The sequence below is a fragment of the Neoarius graeffei genome, chromosome 21, assembly GCF_027579695.1.
Source record: "Neoarius graeffei isolate fNeoGra1 chromosome 21, fNeoGra1.pri, whole genome shotgun sequence".
Lineage (NCBI taxonomy): Eukaryota > Metazoa > Chordata > Actinopteri > Siluriformes > Ariidae > Neoarius > Neoarius graeffei.
The window spans coordinates 59,493,428-59,512,292 of NC_083589.1; the positions used below are offsets into that span (position 1 = coordinate 59,493,428).

The 18,865-nt window shown below is 39.7% G+C and overlaps 1 protein-coding gene across 2 annotated transcripts in view; it reads right to left on the reverse strand.

Moving 5' to 3' along the window:
* The window catches only part of plxna4 (plexin A4), a 778,998-nt gene that overhangs the window by 148,292 nt on the left and 611,841 nt on the right, over positions 1-18,865 (reverse strand). For both annotated transcript variants that reach the window (XM_060903436.1, XM_060903437.1), the window contains exons 13-18: positions 18,453-18,604; positions 13,863-13,980; positions 10,312-10,448; positions 9,639-9,806; positions 9,404-9,497; positions 2,315-2,554 (exon numbers count right to left, since the gene is read on the reverse strand). In XM_060903436.1, the coding sequence (XP_060759419.1) occupies positions 2,315-2,554; positions 9,404-9,497; positions 9,639-9,806; positions 10,312-10,448; positions 13,863-13,980; positions 18,453-18,604 (909 nt within the window). The remainder of the gene's footprint in view (positions 1-2,314; positions 2,555-9,403; positions 9,498-9,638; positions 9,807-10,311; positions 10,449-13,862; positions 13,981-18,452; positions 18,605-18,865) is intronic.

The following is an 18,865-nucleotide window of genomic DNA, read 5'->3' on the forward strand; positions in this document are numbered from 1 at the left end:
CAAAACGTCCAACAAAATCATTTTGCTTAGGCGGACTTTTTAAAGCGAGACGGCCTTTTGATTTCATAAAATCGGTGAAATTTAGTTCCGTCTGAAATGTGGTCATTGTGATATCTGTTTATTTCTGTGATATCTCACAAAATATCAGGCCATTCTGTGGCTGGGAAGTTATTTAATTTGAGGGGATTAAAGCAAATAATGTGCATGAAATCGCTCGCTTGGCGCAGTCAAGCAGACAGAGGAAGTCCGTGTTCGCATGCGCAGGTTTACCTTCTTCTTCTTTTGGGTTTTACGGCAGCTGGCATCCACAGTGTTGCATTACTGCCATCTACAGGTTTCCCTTTGAGCGTGCACTGACAGTTCCATCATTCTGTCGCTAAACGAACAGTTGATCACACCGAAGTGCTCGCTGAGTGCCGATATTTATTAGTTTGGTCCTGGCTTTCCTTTCCTTCGTATACAACATAACGTCTTTTCTTCTCGCTTTCTTTCCGTTACTGTAGTCACTCTTTTACATTTCATCCGCACACTCAAGTCCTCCATTTTTCTCTCGTTTCAAATTTGTATCCCACAATGCCTTGCGTGAACAGGGAAAGCCTACCATGTGATGCATGACGTAGTATCTTGTATTGGGTCATGGTGAAGCAGGAAAAAATTGCGGAGAATTTAGGGCCACGTGGCCTTAAATTCATTAATTATTCTATTTTTAAAAAGGCCAATAAAATTGGAAGTCTGTGATTCGAGTTCAGTAGCTTTCGGTCACTAAACAAAAATAATTGGGTGTCGGGGAAAATTCTTTTTATGACCTAAACTTGAAAAATCTGAAAGGCAGTCTAGCTTTAAAATCCTATCGATGGCTGCATGAATTGACTTTCGTGTTGTTTTTTTGTAGAAAGTGCTGTTTTGCTGTCATCCTGAAGTATAGAATAGCTTTAGACATTTATTTAATTCTTCCTTGGACATTTCAGTTCTGTAATTTTCAAACTTCTTTGAGCTTCTTGAACCAGTCTAAAAAAAAAATCAATAAATTTTAATGTTTAAAAATGAAGAATGTAAACAAACCGGTGAAATGACAAGCGCAATTTGTGGAAAAATGTTATAATAATAATTCTTGAAAAAATTAAAAAAGATATGCTCTTACCATCAAATACTTTCATTCCATGTTTTGCTGTTTTTTATTGTATTTTTTGGTGTTTTGTTTTTGAGTAGAGTTTTTAATTCGTCCTCGGTTGGTTCAGCAACACGTGCCGCCATTTTGTTTTTCTCTACTCATGATATATGAGCTGATATTCTAGTAGTAGAGTAGCCAATCAGAGCGCGTGATTGCTCATATCCAGTGAATGTGGAGAGAATAATTCCTCTTATTCCTTGCTGTGGAACGTACTTCATCCCAGGACTTCCATCCAGCTCTTGTTCTTTTGCTCTCAACTGTTCGGCTCCATGTTGTTCGTTGTCTTCCTATCTTTCTCCTTCCTTCTAGTGTTCATAATAAGTGCTGTAACGTAGTTGTTGTCATGTTCCTTCCTGAGAGTATGTCCCGAGAACTTCCATATTCTTCTTCTTACTTCAGCACTTTTCCATATTGGCCCTTTCCAACAGTTCTTTCATGCGAATCTTCTTTGCCATTTTATCTTCAGAATTCTTCTTAATGCACGATTTTGGAAGACATCCGACTTTTTCTCATCATCTCTGTGCACATTCCGTGTTTCGCATCCATAAAGAAGTACGGGTTTATCCAGTGTCTTACAGAGGCTGATATATTTTTTTTCTTGATGTTATTGGCGTTCCAAATTTTAGTTAAGCTCATGAATATTCTCCTTGCTTTCCTGATTCTAACTTTCATCTTCTTTGCCTCCTCCTTGCTTTGTCACTGTCACAACAATACAGGTAAATTTCTCCATATCTTCAACTGGTTGATCATTCACCTTCATGCTTTCACTACTTTTGGCATTCACACATCACTTTACACGTCTTTACATTGACTCTGAAACCTGTTCTATTTGGATTTTTTGTCATCTTGTTGGTTTTAGTTTGTAAGTACCAATATTTTGAAGAGATCAAAACTAAATCGTCTGCAAAATCAAGATCTTCAAGTTTCTCTGATAGTTTCCATCTTATTCCAGTTCCTTTGCCTTGAGCAGTATGCCTCATTACCCAGTCGATGATTATAAGAAATAGAAATCCTGATATGGTACAACCTTGTTTTGCTCCTCCAGTGTTATACATTGCTCATTTATTCACGAGTACCAAAAAACATGTAAACACTAGTCCTGTTGTATCCCTAGTTATAGTCGCAGTATTAGTATTAATATACCTTCAGAATAATGGGAGATCCAGGCTTGAGCTCCTGCACTCCAGATGCACTGAGAGGCTCGAATATGGGGTTGGGGTAATACAGGAAGTTGATGTTCTTGAGAGCCAGCACAGCCTGCACGTTGTCGAGGATGAAGCCAAACTCGTCAGGTTTCTCCACCACCTCCTTCTGCCGGCTCAGGCCACCGGGCAGTGCTGGGGCTTGGCACAGCATCGAGGTGGAACTGAGCACCTGGCAAAACTGTACAGGACACACACCAGGAGAACAAGTGCGTCAAGATGTGGATTAATGTATAGATTAACGGTTAGATCAATACTGTTGGTTGATTATTTGATTTATGAAGTGTATTGTATGGAACACATACTGTAACTCTAATAACCTGATGACAATTTAATATATAATAAAGGTTTATATTCACAAACTGGCCACTCATAGTGAAGAACAGGAATCTGAGGTTACAGTGCGTACAGGTTCAACAAAACCGGACACACTGGAAAAACATTTAAGTAATATTGGCTGGTGTTGAGTGGTCTATCAGATATATTCCATTCAGCTAGCATGATATTGAACAAGTCGAAGACGAGTAGCTGAATGGAATATATCTGCAATATTGAAAAAAAGCCATTATTATTATTATTATTATTATTATTATTATACACTCTCTTCATATCAGCATTCTTGAAGGCTAACGCTAGCTTACCCATGACTCAGTGCTGTTAGCGCAGCAGGCCAGTTACCTTCCAGCCAGTGTAGCATTGAGCAGTAGCATTAGCAAAGGCCAATGCTAGCTTACGCGCAACTCAGTGCTGTTAGCGTGGCAGTGCAGTTACCTTCCAGCTGGTGTAGTGTTAGCGAAGGCCAACGCTAGCGCAGTCAAGCTGATTATTATTATTATTATTATTATTATTATTATTATTATTATTCCTGTGTAATCTACTTACTTACTTTTAAAAATCAACATCAATAGCTACACACAACGGAGCAACCTGGCAGCCAAAATTCTCTCAAAATCTTCCAATTTTAACAAAGCAAACCCAGCAGTCAGTTTTGTTTACAAATTATCACTGTTGCTCGCTAACGGAGAAGTTTTACATCTCCGATGTGTGACATTATGCTGTTTTGACAACTTGCAATATTGTAACAATATTGCACGCTCATTCTCCATTGGGTAGAGTGACGTAATACATGTAGGATAAGCGATATGCTAACAATATTTCATGGTATCAAACCAAAAGAATGAAATCTGTGAGAAGGGAATAGTTTTTATTCCATCGAAAAAGTGTCCTGTATGTAGAATAATTCCCAATATTTTTTTATATCTTGTTCATACATACAGTCCAGTTTCAGTGAACCTGTGTCTAGTCGAACCTCAGATTCTTGTATTTTGGCTACCAGGAGTGGGAGTGGATCTGCTTTTGTAGCCTGTCCTCGTCAAAATTCAACATTTTGTGCATCCTGGGATACTTTTCTGCTCACCACAGTTGTAAAGAGTGGTTATTTGAGTTAACACAGCCTTCTCTTGACCTCTGTCTTCAACAAGGTGGTTCCACCTGCAGAACCACCATTCATTGGATGTTCTTCCACTTCAATCATGTTTCCATGTGTTTTAACATTTATTTATGTATTATGGAATAAATATGACATGTTGTGCTGTAGGGCGGCACGGTGGTGTAGTGGTTAGCGCTGTCGCCTCACAGCAAGAAGGTCCGGGTTCGAGCCCCGTGGCCGGCGAGGGCCTTTCTGTGTGGAGTTTGCATGTTGTCCGCGTGGGTTTCCTCCGGGTGCTCCGGTTTCCCCCACAGTCCAAAGACATGCAGGTTAGGTTAACTGGTGACTCTAAATTGAGCGTAGGTGTGAATGTGAATGGTTGTCTGTGTCTATGTGTCAGCCCTGTGATGACCTGGCGACTTGTCCAGGGTGTACCCCGCCTTTCACCCGTAGTCAGCTGGGATAGGCTCCAGCTTGCCTGCGACCCTGTAGAACAGGATAAAGCGGCTAGAGATAATGAGATGAGTAAATCTGACTAGCAGCCTAATTCCACTTTTCCTTAAGCAAGATTTTTAACGCATCTCCGCATACATTACAAAATTTACAGGAAGTGCAAGTTTTTTCTGTATTTGAGGACAGCTCATTTCTCCGAGTGCAATGTTTATCAGCGGAAACTACTCTTCCTCCTATTTCGACCCAGATTTAACCTCATCGCCTGAAAACAGCAGTCCCTCCAGCGCACACACACACACACACACACACACACCGATCTGAGCCTTCAACTCAAAGGAATGCGAAATTAACGGCGCTTTTAAAATCCAAGCCTTTGATGTGGGCTATTGTGGTAATGACTCAGAGCAATGTAACTGACTACAGTCACCTTCACTTCTTCCTAAAAAAACACTTGAAGCCCTCACGCGTCTCCTTTGCTTTATCTCTCACTTACTCACTCCTTCACTTCACCTTATCAGGTTCTTCCTTACATGCCTTTGTGCTAAAAGACTAGGTCAAATATACTGTTGCTGTCAGGCAGCCGCTGTCCGGCATCAATCAAATGCTGTTGTGCCTTTCTTTTTACAGAGTATTAAAAAAAAAAAAAAAGTTTGGCGAGGCCTATAAATTCTGAGTTTGTTTAGTTTTGTGGCTCGCTGCTAAAAAAAAATTCCGCTCAAAATCTTTAAGCTCACAAATCCTAACAGACGCGATCGTCCCTCTGCTTATTTCTGCAAAAAGACATCCGTAGAAATGATTTCTATTGTTTGCAGAAAGGGGGCGCCATTTTACCGAACATGACCTTTCCTTAATCTCAATCCAAGCTGGTTATGAGAGATGCGTATTAAAGCTGAAAGAGAACAAGACTTGCCACAAACAGCCCCATTCAGCAGCTTTGAATGGCAGGGAGGGGAATTTTCTGCTCTGGTTCTGCTCAAGCAGCAGCGTGCCAAGGCCTTATCATATCGCCACTACAGATGCCCAATGCGCTCGTGTGGGAGATACGGCAGCAAGATAGCATTTCGTTCTTTTGTCTCTGCAGACTTTCAATCAGGTCTCGATGAATGCAAGCCTCCCATGCGTCTATGAGTCCATTCTGTAGGGAGGCAACGAGATACTCCTGTCTACCATGTTGTGGCGTTTTCCTCGCTCCCTAACAAAGCGAAAGAGGGCATTGTTGCCGCTGTTGGTTGGTTCGGCCCTCCTGTGCTCCATCTCTGTTTCGCTGCTTGTCTTTTATTCTCTGTTTATCAAATTCTCTCTCTCTGTTCTGCTGCCACATTGCAGGAGCCAAGTGTGTATCAGGAGATGGAGAGCTGGTGAAATGACCGGCTAATGGGCAGGTGTGAGTTAAAGCAGGGCACTCACTGACCCTGAATGGGGTTTAACCCTTTAATAGCCTGTTCAGGTGAAAATGACCCATTTTAATGCATATTTACCCAATAAAGCCTGAAACCTGCGCTCAGGCCAGAAACTCGATGCACTTGGTCAAATGAATACCAACCCCATTTCCAGAAAAGTTGGGATATTTTCCAAAATGCAGTAAAAACAAAAAATCTGTGATTTGCCAATTCATGTGAATGTTTATGTAATTGGCAAAAGTCCAAATGAAAGATTTTACTGGAAAACTTACTTATTTTATACTTATTTTATAAATAAACATGAAGTTAGAATTTGATGCCTGTTACACACTCAGGAAAAGTTGTGACAGAGGCATTATTACCGTTGTGTTACATCACCCGTTCCATTTAATAACACCTTTTAATCATATGGGATCTGAGGAAACTAATTGGTGCAGTTTCCTCAGATAATTAGAATTTTTGTCCATTCTTTCTTGACACAAGACTTCATGAATCATGAAGAGGAGAATCAGACAACGGCGACCACGGACTGTTGAGCAGCTGAAGTCTTGTATCAAGCAAGAATGGACAAAAATTGCAATTACAAAACTGCAACAATTAGCATCCTCAGTTCTAATACGATTAAAAAGTGTTATTAAAGTAAATGTGATGTAACACAATGGTAATAATGCCTCTGTCACAACTTTTTTTTTTGAGGGTGTTGCAGGTGTCAAATTCTCACTTCATTTCTTCTTCTTCTTTTGGCTGTTCCCGTACGTTAGGGGTTGCCACAGTGGATCATTATGAGATCCACATATTTTGATTTGGCGTAGGTTTTACACAGGATTCCCTTCCTGATGCGACCCTCCCCGGACTATCCGGGCTTGGGACCAGCACTAAGTACGCACTGGCTTGTGTAACCCCAGAGGCTGGGCATTTTACCAAATCTGCATGTCTTTGGACCATGGGAGGAAACCGGAGCACCCGGAGGAAACCCACCAGACACAGGGAGAACATGCAAACTCCACACAGAAAGGCCCTCGTCAGCCATGAGGTTCGAACCCGGAATCCTAATTTCGTTTATATTTGCAAAATACAATTAAGTTGGTCAGTAAAACAATTGAAAATCTTTCCTTTGTACTTTTATCAGTTAAATAAAGGTTCACATAAATTAACAAACCACACATTTTTGTTTATATTGCATTTTGGAAAATATTCCAAATTTTCTGGAAATGGGGTTAGTATATTTAAAAAAGTAATAAAATAATAATTATAGTATAGTATAGTATAGTACAGTATAGTATAAAAATGTGTGCACTTGGCCACCTATATATAAAATTTAAAAAATAAAAACTTTAGTATAGTGTAGTAAAGTATAAAATAGTACAGTATCATATAAAATAGTATAGTATAGTATAGTATAGTATAGTATAGTATAGTATAGTATAGTATAGTATAGTATAGTATAGTTCTCTAGTTAAAATAAATAAAAAAAAAGCTTCTGTATTCTGGGCTCAGAACTGTAAGTATGTGGAAAGCTGAATATAAACAAAAATGTGACCAAATAAAAATGACTATAGCATAGCATGGCATAATATCGTATATTGTTATACATACAGGATAATTTTTCGATGGAATAAAAACGTGTTCTATTCCCTTTGAGCAGGTTTCATTCATTTGGTTTGATAGCATGCAATATTGTTAGCATATCGCGTATCCTACGTGTATTACATCACTCTACCCAATGGAGAATGAGCGTTGAATATGGTTTACGATATTGCATGGTTGTCAAGACAACATGACGTCACACATCGAAGCTGATGTGAATATTCAATGAGAAACTTTTCTGCTGTGCATATGCAGAACCATTTTTTTGTTCGCTGGGAAACAGAAAGACACGTTGAACACCTGAAAGGCCACCAGAACTTCATTAGATATTCTTCACACATATTTACAAGAGAAAAACATGCCAACGGACATAAAAAAAACTGGAAAAGAGAGTGTATTATAATAATATTAATAATAATAATGACTTTTTTCATGGTATATCAGATATACTGTATTTCATTCAGCTACTCATCTTCAACTTGTTCAGTATCATGCTAGCTGAATGGAATATATCTAATAGACCACTCAACGGCAACCAAAATTGTTTAAATATAGTATAGTATAGTATAGTATAGTATAGTATAGTATAGTATAGTATAGTATAAAATATTTCTATATTTAAAATAAAAAAAGCTTCTGTGTTCTGGCCTAAGAATTGTACGTGTTGGCCAGCTGAATATACTGTAAACAAAAATGTGATCAAATAAAAATGACTATAGTATAGTATATTCCGGCCTAAAACTGTATGGGTTTAGCCAACTGAATATGTACAAAAACTGTGATATAATAATAATAATAATAATAATAATAATAATAATAGAAACAATAGCATATAACAGTGTAATATAGTATAAAGTAGTATAAAGCAATAAAATACCGTGTAGTACAGTTTAGTGTAGTATAGTATAGTGTAAAATGAATATACAGTATATAAAATCAAATTGAATAAATCCAAATATACTACATATATTACAGTGTCAAAAGTATAATGAAGTATAAAGTAGTATACACTTCAAATGCAATACTATAGTATAGTTTAGTATAGTGTAGTGGGCGGCATGGTGGTGTAGTGGTTAGCGCTGTCGCCTCACAGCAAGAAGGTCCTGGGTTCGAGCCCCGTGGCCGGCGAGGGCCTTTCTGTGCGGAGTTTGCATGTTCTCCCCGTGTCCGCGTGGGTTTCCTCCGGGTGCTCCGGTTTCCCCCACAGTCCAAAGACATGCAGGTTAGGTTAACTGGTGACTCTAAATTGACCGTAGGTGTGAATGTGAGTGTGAATGGTTGTCTGTGTCTATGTGTCAGCCCTGTGATGACTTGGCGACTTGTCCAGGGTGTACCCCGCCTTTCGCCCGTAGTCAGCTGGGATAGGCTCCAGCTCGCCTGCGACCCTGTAGAACAGGATAAAGCGGCTACAGATAATGAGATGAGATGAGATGAGACAAATCAAATTAAGTAAGGAATAAAGCAGTGCAGAGTGTTCTGGTACAGGATGATAACTAATGATGGGAATGGATCCTGTTGCCACCCCGCAGTTGTTTGTTTCCCTATAACAAGAAATTTGACATCACTAACACACTAACTTTTTTAATTATAAAAGAATGATGCATACTTTTTATCCATTTATAGTTACATTTAATCCTGTGGAACACTCGCCAAACAAGTTAGTTCCTGTTATTACTTATTTTATAGCAGTTATAAGCAATTATATGAAGTTAATAAGACAAAAACAAACAAACAAACAAACAAACAAAAAAAACAAACAAAACCGCAGCTTGTCATGTTACGGATAAACCGTGAAGTGCAACACCCTCCGTCCAGAAGACTTTCCCGTGTCAGAAAACTTTATCTGTGACACTGGAGACTCCTTCCAAAAAAGTTAAACAAACAGCTCATATTTATGCCCATTAAAAAAATCCATTTATGTGGATTACATAATTCCTTTTTAAGTTGTTACTATAGAAACAGTAACTCATTAGAGGCCGAGGTCCAGAGAATCTTTCTAAACCGTTTTTTTTATTGATTTTGCCTTATGTTTGCTCTCTGGATAATACGAACTTTTGCCTTGTATTGGCTCAAGATAAAATGTTGGATATGTATACAGTGGAGTACGCCTGGGACAGCAGGACATCCATTACTATACGGTGAACATGATGTTTGAACTTACGTTGGTCGTCTCCTGGTTGTTGTACTTGGCTCTGATTTGTGGGTTCTGGATGATGTCCAGGTTGGTTCCGGTCACTGTCACTGGTGTGTTTCCACTTTCATACACAGCAACACATTTAGTTTCTCATTTAGCAGTGCAAGCTTACACTATATTCACTATTATGCTTATTTAAACCAGCTGAAGATTCTTTGACCAAAAGGCATCGTGATTTGTAACTCCTATTCAGCACACACACCTGAAAATGCTCCATTCTGGTTCCAGCTTGGTGACGGTCGGATCTTCAACATACTCAAACTGGAGGTCCTTGTGGATGTGGGCCTTGTCGACGTACACAGATACGGCTACTGCCCCGTTGCCTTGAGTGGATGCGTGAGAGCGACACGTGATCCACTGACCCCCTCGTCTGCATGATCGAACACAATGTTTCAGTGATTCCATAGTTTATTACTGTATATTTATATAACAGAAATGTCCAGTGTAAATAATTATGTTTCCTGTTATGAAACTATGTAGAGAACGGGGTTTTATTTTTCTCACATGAATAACTGACGCGACAATGTGACAGTTTGAGGGCACATGAAGGTAAAGATGATAATCACACATTAAAAATGATACCGCAGTCTTGACCTATTTAACGTCAGCACAATCAAGTGAAAAAGATCAAGTGGAAAAAAAAACCCCTCGAAGACAGAGACGTCAAAGCAAACCACAGGCTGACGCATTTTGCAGGCTTAGCAGAACGGAGGTGTGATTGCGACTGTCCTTATTGATTAGAGCTCAGGAACTCGGCCTGGTCTTAATGTCACTATTGATCAGTTCCTGCTGTTTTATGACGTTCCCGCTCCAGTCGCCCTCCCTGAATGCTGTAAATGGTTTCCTCTTTGGACTGCTGGGTGCTATACCTGTACCTGTGGTAAGTGCACTTCTGGTCCTTGAACATGATGGACACGTTGCTTCCGGAGTCCAGGTTGCTTCCTGTGATGTTGACGATGGTGCCTCCAGATACGGGACCGCGGCTGGGCTTCAGAGAGTGCAGTCTGGGGATCTGTGGAGGAGAAGACATGATATCACACTCGATATCTTTCAGCCTATCGGATCATTTCAGTTTTTCTCATAATCCAATTGGAGGAGCAATGAAGGCCATTAGTGCATGGATAAAAGTGATAAGTCTGGAACAAGACACTTGAGGAGAACCTGTTATAGAAACATAATCAATGATGGAGTGGTGTCATGCAGCCTGACGCCACCACTATGAGGACAAACAGCACTTCCTGGCAAGCGTTTTATTCCTCTTATACCACAGGAATTTGCAAAAAGGTTACAATTTATTCAAAAATGTATTATGTTATAATAGGCGTATCAGACATTCGCTGGCCGTGGTGTGAAAATTCTGCATGCAGACGCTCATCTGAGTTTCCAAATCTGTCATTGCTTAACTCTTGAATATTTTCTATCATTAAAAAGCTTATAATCGCTGCTTTCCAAAGAAATGTATCTGGTTAAGATCTGTTCAGTACTTTGGGAGTAACGGCAGGTTGAAGTCGGTACAACAGAGTAAAAACTCTGCTCGCGTGACGTCGGGAAACTGCCGGTGCTTTTCTTTTTGAGTCACGGGAAAGTGGTCAGGCTCTCTCTCTCTCTCTCTCTCTCTCTTCTGATCAGTTTCCCACTGGATTACTCATCAATATCAATCAGATCACTTTTATAGGGATGTTCTCTCGCTCTCACTGTTTCTGATGAAGGATTCAGCAAAATTTTCCAGCTGCTAGTTTTGATGTTATGATAGCCTTAGATTATTTGAAGCTTAAACCATACAAGCCCCTTTGAATCAGCTGTTGCTATGGAGGACTTTCATGTGACGTCATCACAACTGTGGTTTTCTTTACACGGCCATATTGCCGGGCGAGCTTTGTGTTTGCCCACGACCGACACAAGTGCATGAGTGATTGTAAACCCAATTTAGTATATCTACAGATAAACTTCTAGAAGTTACATCTCAAAGAACAATGCCAGAGAGCTGTAGTGCTTTTGGATGTAATAACAGACGTGGAGATAAGCCTTGTTTAACTTTTCACCGCTTCCCAGTGAACCCAGAAAGACGAGAAAAATGGTGAGCTGCAGTTAAACAGGAAGATAGGATGATAAAAACATGCCCGTCTGTGTGGAGAACCTTTTATATCAGGTTAGTATGAAAGCTCTGTGCAACATTAAAATGTAGATCTGGATGTGGGCTTTGGACGTAATACATTTTATTAGACTTACTACTTGGCGAGACGAGCAGCATGTTTATTATATACTGATAATATAGATGAGGCTAAACAATATAAAGATATGCTAGATTATGGCACTGGCTTGTTTATTATTATTATTATTATTATTATTATTATTATTATTATTATAAATCTATGTTTGAGCTTACTTTTGTCATAATAAGATATTTTTCTTTATCAGGAATTTCCCATGACATTCTGGCATGAAACCTGTCTCGGAATATCGGTAGGCATCTCTACTTTCGTAAGCCTTTAGCATCTCTGGTTTATTTAGAAATCCAAAATACTAAATAGCTCAGGATGTTGTAGTGTCCCAAATCCAGTAGCTGGTCTGCTGTACACTTTTCAAGTGGAATAAAGTGCGTAAATTAAGAAGAAGAAGCCTTTATTTTTGTCACATTCCTTCTCTGCATTTAAGCCCTGGGTACACACAGACAGACAGAGAGAGAGAGAGAGAGAGTGAGAGCGCACAGTAGGCAGAATAAATAAATACATTTGTGGGTAAATTATATGGATCTATGATGCCTGCATGTTTCAGCTTTTGAATGTAACACGATCTGCTGGTATAAAATAATTTTCTTTATCGTTTCTGAGAGATTGTACTGACTGCAGTCCTTTCAATTTTCTTCATTACCTGTGTGTGTGTGTGTGTGTGTGCGTGTGTGTGTGTGTGTATATATGAGTGTTTAGTCTACGTCTAGTTCATATCTAGAGTGTTTATACTGTTTATATTGTTTGAGTGTTTAGTCTGTGTGTAGTTCTTATCTAGTGTTTACACTGTTTATATTGTCTGAGTGTTTAGTCTGTCTTGTTCTTATCTAGTGTTTATACTGTTTATTTATACTGTTTATATTGTTTGAGTGTTTAGTCTATGTCTAGTTCCTATCTAGAGTGTTTATACTGTTTATATTGTTTGTTTTTTTTCAGTTATTCTATTTTTATTTATTGCATTGCCTGTTTGCACCGTGGGTCAGAGAGGACTGATATTTCATCTGTGCTGTATGTCGAGCATGTACAGCATATTTGACAATAAAGTTGACTTGACTTGACTTGACTTACGGATATGGTTCTTTGTTTGCCCAGCAATATGGCGAATGCTGTGTGATAAATAAAAATCCGTGATGTCAGTGAAAGTCCTCTCTAGAAACGATAGCTTATTACCTTAAAACAAGTGCATTAATCTAAACCTGTGGCTTGAATTACAATACTGTTAGAACTACTGGTACAGAAAATTAACCAGCACTGACAATCTGACCAATCAGATTAGAGAACTCACCAGCACTATGATATATTTAACAGTTATTCCACGAAATCGAGTCGTCCATGAGCTGATAGCGCTATATTCCATGTACGACAAGATTGAGTGGAGTAACTGTTTTATTCTATCCACAGTCACTGGATTTTGAGAAACAGAGCATTTTTATTTTTTGCAAATTCGATACATAAAAACTTCATACCAAACATCCGACAAAATAATTTCCGCTTAGAATGTAAACAAACCGGCGAAATGACAGGAGCAATTTGTGAAAAATGCAATAATAATAATAATAATAATAATAATTATTGAAAAATAATAAAAAAGATACGTTCTTACCATCAAATACTTTCATTCCATATTTTGTTGTTCTTTTTTTGGGTTTTGTTTTCAAGTAGAGTTTTTATTCCGTCCTCGGTTGGTTCAGCAACACGCTCGGCCATTTTGTTTTTCTCTACTTACGGTATATGAGCTGATATCCTAGTAGTAGAGTAGCCAATCAGACCGCGCGATTGCTCATATCCAGTGAATGTGGAGAGAATAATGGCGTATATACTGTAACAAGAGGTTAATGGGGATAATTACTCTCCAAATCAATACAGAGCTTAAAGGTTGCTCATATTCTTCAGATTTAAGTGTTTTCTCCTGGTTTGTGTGGTAAAGCAAGAGAGAGAAAGAGAGACGGGGGGAATTTTATGAAGAGCTTCCAACATTCATTATGGGACGATCCCTCCGTGTGATAACATTACGACCAGGACATACGGAGATGCAGACATACTGAGTCTTGGCCCCTTTTTATGAGGTGGCGCCACAGTAAATCCAAGCACGCTTAAGCCTGTAATTGGCGAGGGTCTTTAATTACTTGGACACAATTAAGATCTGTGCAGTCTCTCGGTTTATCTTGTAAATCACCATGTCAGCTGAATAAACTCACCACAAAGTAGTAATAGTTGGAGGACTTGGCCATGAACTCGGGCTGACACTCCCCTACGCAGACTTGGATGTTTCCGGCAAACTGACTCGACTCGGCTTTTCCCATCTTGCACACGATCCTGTACAACACACAAACATATAAAATGCCGAACGTCAAAACATTTTCGCTGAAAAAAATGATCGCTTCCTGTTCCAGACTATCATCTGTGTAATAACAATCGTGGGAGATTATTATACAGAGTGAAAAGAAGTTAAAGCAGTCTGTAATCTCCTCATTCGGTCTCGACAAACCAAAACTTATCACACAGCACCGTAAGAGGCTTATCACTGCTTTAGACACCATAATTCTGCAGGAATGGAGAAAAAATATATATAACAAATACTTTTTTTAGGTCAGGGTAATAATAAAGTAATAATAATTTCCGTTCCCTCAGTCAGTCACGGCTCTTCAAATCCTCACCAAAATAACATGTAATTATTTCCTCTGTCCTGACCTGGGATTAAAACTTGCTTTAATACTCGTCTCTGCCTTCAGTCCTGATCCTATCACCTGCTCTATAGAGTGAGTAAACAAACAGATTAAGGTAATGCATGGATGGTTCAGACCGGGTTCAAACCACACAGGCTCGAAAGATGGAGACAGAAATAGTCTTTTAATGGAGCGAACTTTTTTATTTATATTTTTTGAATGGAGCTTTCATGATAAAGTCTTTCATCATATGCCTCAACCTTATATACTGGAAATGTGTAAAGAATAACAGAATAAAGTACGAACTTCTGTTTCTTCTGTTCTGAAAACTTTCCTGTGCGGAAAAACTTAAAGCTACAACTTTATGTCTGACTGTTACAAAGCACTGCCGCTGGAGACTCCTTCCATAATTGCTAAATAAACGTCAACGTTTCTGTATAAGTTGTTACTATAGAATACATTAATATTATAAACCTGTAATTTGTCATTAGCGCTGTCGCCTCACAGCAAGAAGGTCCGGGTTCGAGCCCCGTGGCCGGCGAGGGCCTTTCTGTGCGGAGTTTGCATGTTCTCCCCGTGTCCGCGTGGGTTTCCTCCGGGTGCTCCGGTTTCCCCCACAGTCCAAAGACATGCAGGTTAGGTTAACTGGTGACTCTAAATTGAGCGTAGGTGTGAATGTGAGTGTGAATGGTTGTCTGTGTCTATGTGTCAGCCCTGTGATGACCTGGCGACTTGTCCAGGGTGTACCCCGCCTTTCGCCCGTAGTCAGCTGGGATAGGCTCCAGCTTGCCTGCGACCCTGTAGAAGGATAAAGCAGCTACAGATAATGAGATGAGATGAGACCTTCTGACCAATCAGATTTCAGAATTCACCCACAGGCCAACTGTGCAACTGGGAAATAATGTAAAAAATAATGCTGTTTCGTGACAGAAGAAACGGAAACTTCTTGTTCCTGTAGTTTATGAAAACCCATAACTTGGAATAGTTGGAATTCTGGACATCATTTTAACACGGTGGTAACCACAGTGGACATCAAGAGTAAGAAACTGTAGCATGTTTTATGGCTTAAAACTATACACAGGTTTTAAAAATGTCATCGATGTTTAAAATACATACAGTAATGTGCAAAACTCTTAGCCCCCTATTTTTTTCATACAAATTTTGCTACAGATTTCTATTTTATGACTTCTACATTATTGAGTCAAAACATTACAAAAACATTTTAGAGTTCCAAACATTGTTTTTTTCCAGCACAAAATTAAATGTTACAGAAAGAAAAATGTCTGTATCTGAGCAGCGTATTCCATAAGAGAGCACTTTTCAGATTAAAAAAGAAAGCATAATGAAGGCTGCTGGGTTTTGGTGTAAAATGAAGAAGTGAGTGTGACAGTCAAAGTGTCCAGAAGAACTGTGGCTGGTTCTGTAAGATGCTCAGGAAAACCTACAGATCATTTCCACATAAAACTGACCTCACTGGACCTGAGACGGAGATTTTTTTTTTAAACCAAAGGGTCGTCTCACACCAAATATTGACTTTGTTTCATTCATTATGGCTTACTGATTACTGTTTATAGTATTGTTTTAATGTTGAAACATTTAATTTCATTATTTTTAAGCCATTTTCAGTCGACAGCATTTCTTTATATGTGCCTAAGACTTTTTAACAGTACTGCATATTTTGACAATAGGTCATTTTGATAATATAAGGGCGTATTCACACCTACGTTGTTTGGTCCGGACCAAACGACCAAACGAACCAAATTTCCCTTGGTCCGGACCTTTTGGGTCGGTCTGAATACAAACCACCGAACTCTGGTCTGGACCAAACAAGCGGACTGAGACCGAGCTGCAAGGTCGGACTCGGTCCGGACCAAAGGAACCCTGGTGCGGACCTTTTGGAGGTGTGAAAGCAGACCGGACCTAATCCGACAGTTTTGCTTTTTTGTACCTCGGGAGCTTCCGTCGTTTGTCGAGCATTATGGGAAACAGAGTCTTGACACTCCACCGCAAAGTGCAAACACTGTTTCGGTTGTCAAGGGAACCTTACAACAGTCGTTCAGTCATTCAGACCAGTGGTAGGCTAGACTACAGAGTACAAAAAATGAGTAGGGGGCAAACGTGGGCCGAGGAAGAAACGCGTACCCTTGTGGATATATGGGCAGATGTCCACATATTTGAGCTTTTGGAGAGAACACACAAAAATGCCGACGTGTTTGCTGTATTCAGTGAGAAAATGAAGGAGAAGGGGTTCACGCGCTCCCCAGAACAATGTCGGCTAAAAGTGAAGAAACTCCGTCAGACCTACATTAAAATCAGGGACATTCTTTCAAAAAGTGGCGGTACTAGCGACTTGCGTGAAGAGCCAGAACTGTCACAACATGATGTGCGCTCATCAGCGCTATCCTCCGTGACTACTTTTGAACTTAACGCTTTGTGCGCGTGTTGTCTCTGACCAATAGCTGAACGGCCTCAGGGCGCGTGGCTTTGTTGACAGATTTTGGTCCGCTTACTAAAATGTACAGTGTGAAAGCGAACCGCACCAAAATGAAAAAATAAAAAAAACATTTGGTTCGGACCAAAGCAAGTGAACTATCGAACTATCCTGGTCTGAATACACCCTGAGATTCAAAGATTTCCTAATGATCGATCATTTATGTTAGTCTATGCACTTATGTACATAGACTAACATAAAGATAAATAATAACGAGACCATCAATGACGGCGTAGCTCACTCTGGCCCCGTCTAGTCCAGAAGGAACGATCTAAAGTGGGCCACCTTGCGCAATAAATGCTGCAGGCTGTATAGACTATATACCGGTACAAGCGATATATAGAAGCGATATCCACCCTAGGAATACCGACCTATTTACCAGAAAGAATCCAAAACGGCGAGGAATTGACCAAGAAGAAGCGATTTTTGTTGAACTGCTCATTAAGGCTTAATTAGTCCATAACTTCATTAATAACTGTAATGAAGCAAATCTGGGTAGAAGTTGTATGCACCCTAGGTCCCCCTACCTTCATGATAGAAAGAATAAAAATCAGTGAAGAATTCAGGGAGAAGAAGTGTTTTGTGTGGTAAGTGCTCGTTAGGGATTGATTAATTATGCCATATCTTCAGGGGCATCAGAAGCATTTTTAATATGGGGGGGACACACTGGTGGGGGGTCGTCCCCCAGAAAATTTTTAATTAATTAGATGCCATTTCCTGCATTCTGGTGTATTTTTAACAGGTTGTTAAACACCTAATTTTACCTACAAAAGTCACTTAATTCAATGACTATTTTAGAGACTCAACAATAAGACCTCATTCAACGAGTCCATATATTCATCAGCCTGTTTTTAAACCCACCGCTCTGCCCAAGATAATGAGATGAATGTGACACAATTTATCACCAGCAATGACTTTATGGGTGCATTTTACTTTTTATTCCGTGTTTCCTTTTTTATTTAGTTTTAGATGTAACACAACATCTAAACAGGTGCATATAGCTTCTACCCAAATTTGGGTAGAAGCTATATGCACCCCAGGCAGACCTACCTTCCTGCCAAAAAGAATAAAAATCAGTGAAGAATTGAGAGAGAAGCAATTTTCGTGAAATGTGGATGACACTGGACAGTACCATTGATGCACAACAATATTGATGTAAATGCAGGTTATTTGATTAGATAAAGGTTGTTAGCTTTGTAAAAAAGTTCCACTTAGAACTTTCTCTGAAAGGGAAACCATTAGTGGGAGGGTTTTACAGTGAAAACACAAGTGCAAGCTTTCACTGCATACCAGTCTTTCCCAACCATCATGTAAACAATTTGAGGCAAGAAGGAAGCAATTCACGAAGGTAGCATACCGTCACTTGGTCTTACCAAGAACATTTTCTATTCAGTGTTTTTACTCAAGTACACATTAATAACCATTGAAAAAACAAAACACAACTCAAACCCAAAAACCCCATGAGGTACATTAAAAAACAATCCTCTTCCAGGTCTGCCAAATGAAAATGAAACGTGCCCAAAGCGTTAAATGAATTCTTACAGCTCTAATTTAATTGAATCTGGAACTATGGTGCAGGGAAATTGGGCTGGAATGTTTGGACAGTGTGTTTTGTGCTTTGAGAGACTCACTGTTCAGCAGGGATGTATCCTTCTGGAACAGGTGTGCACTCCACTTCGGCCACCTTAACGTTGCCCTGGATCTCGTGGAAATCCAGGCCAAGGTTCTCTCCGCGGATCGTCACCAGTGTACCACCTTCCCGAGGCCCTCGCAGTGGGGTGATCTGCACAGAAACCATGACACTGCACGCTTACAAACAACCATCATCAAAGCTTTGATCCAAACAGACAATAACATGTGCGCATCCCACCCCTCTGCAATCTCTTCAGTTGGTACAAGCCAACAGCAATTGGGAGCTGAGTCAGTAACCCTGCTCTCTTTCCTCTCTGCACCTGTGAGAGATTTGGTTCAACATGGTAATTGGACCTCTCTCTGTCAGAGCTACAAAGCTTCCAATGAGTGTGCCTTCCAATGAATAATGATG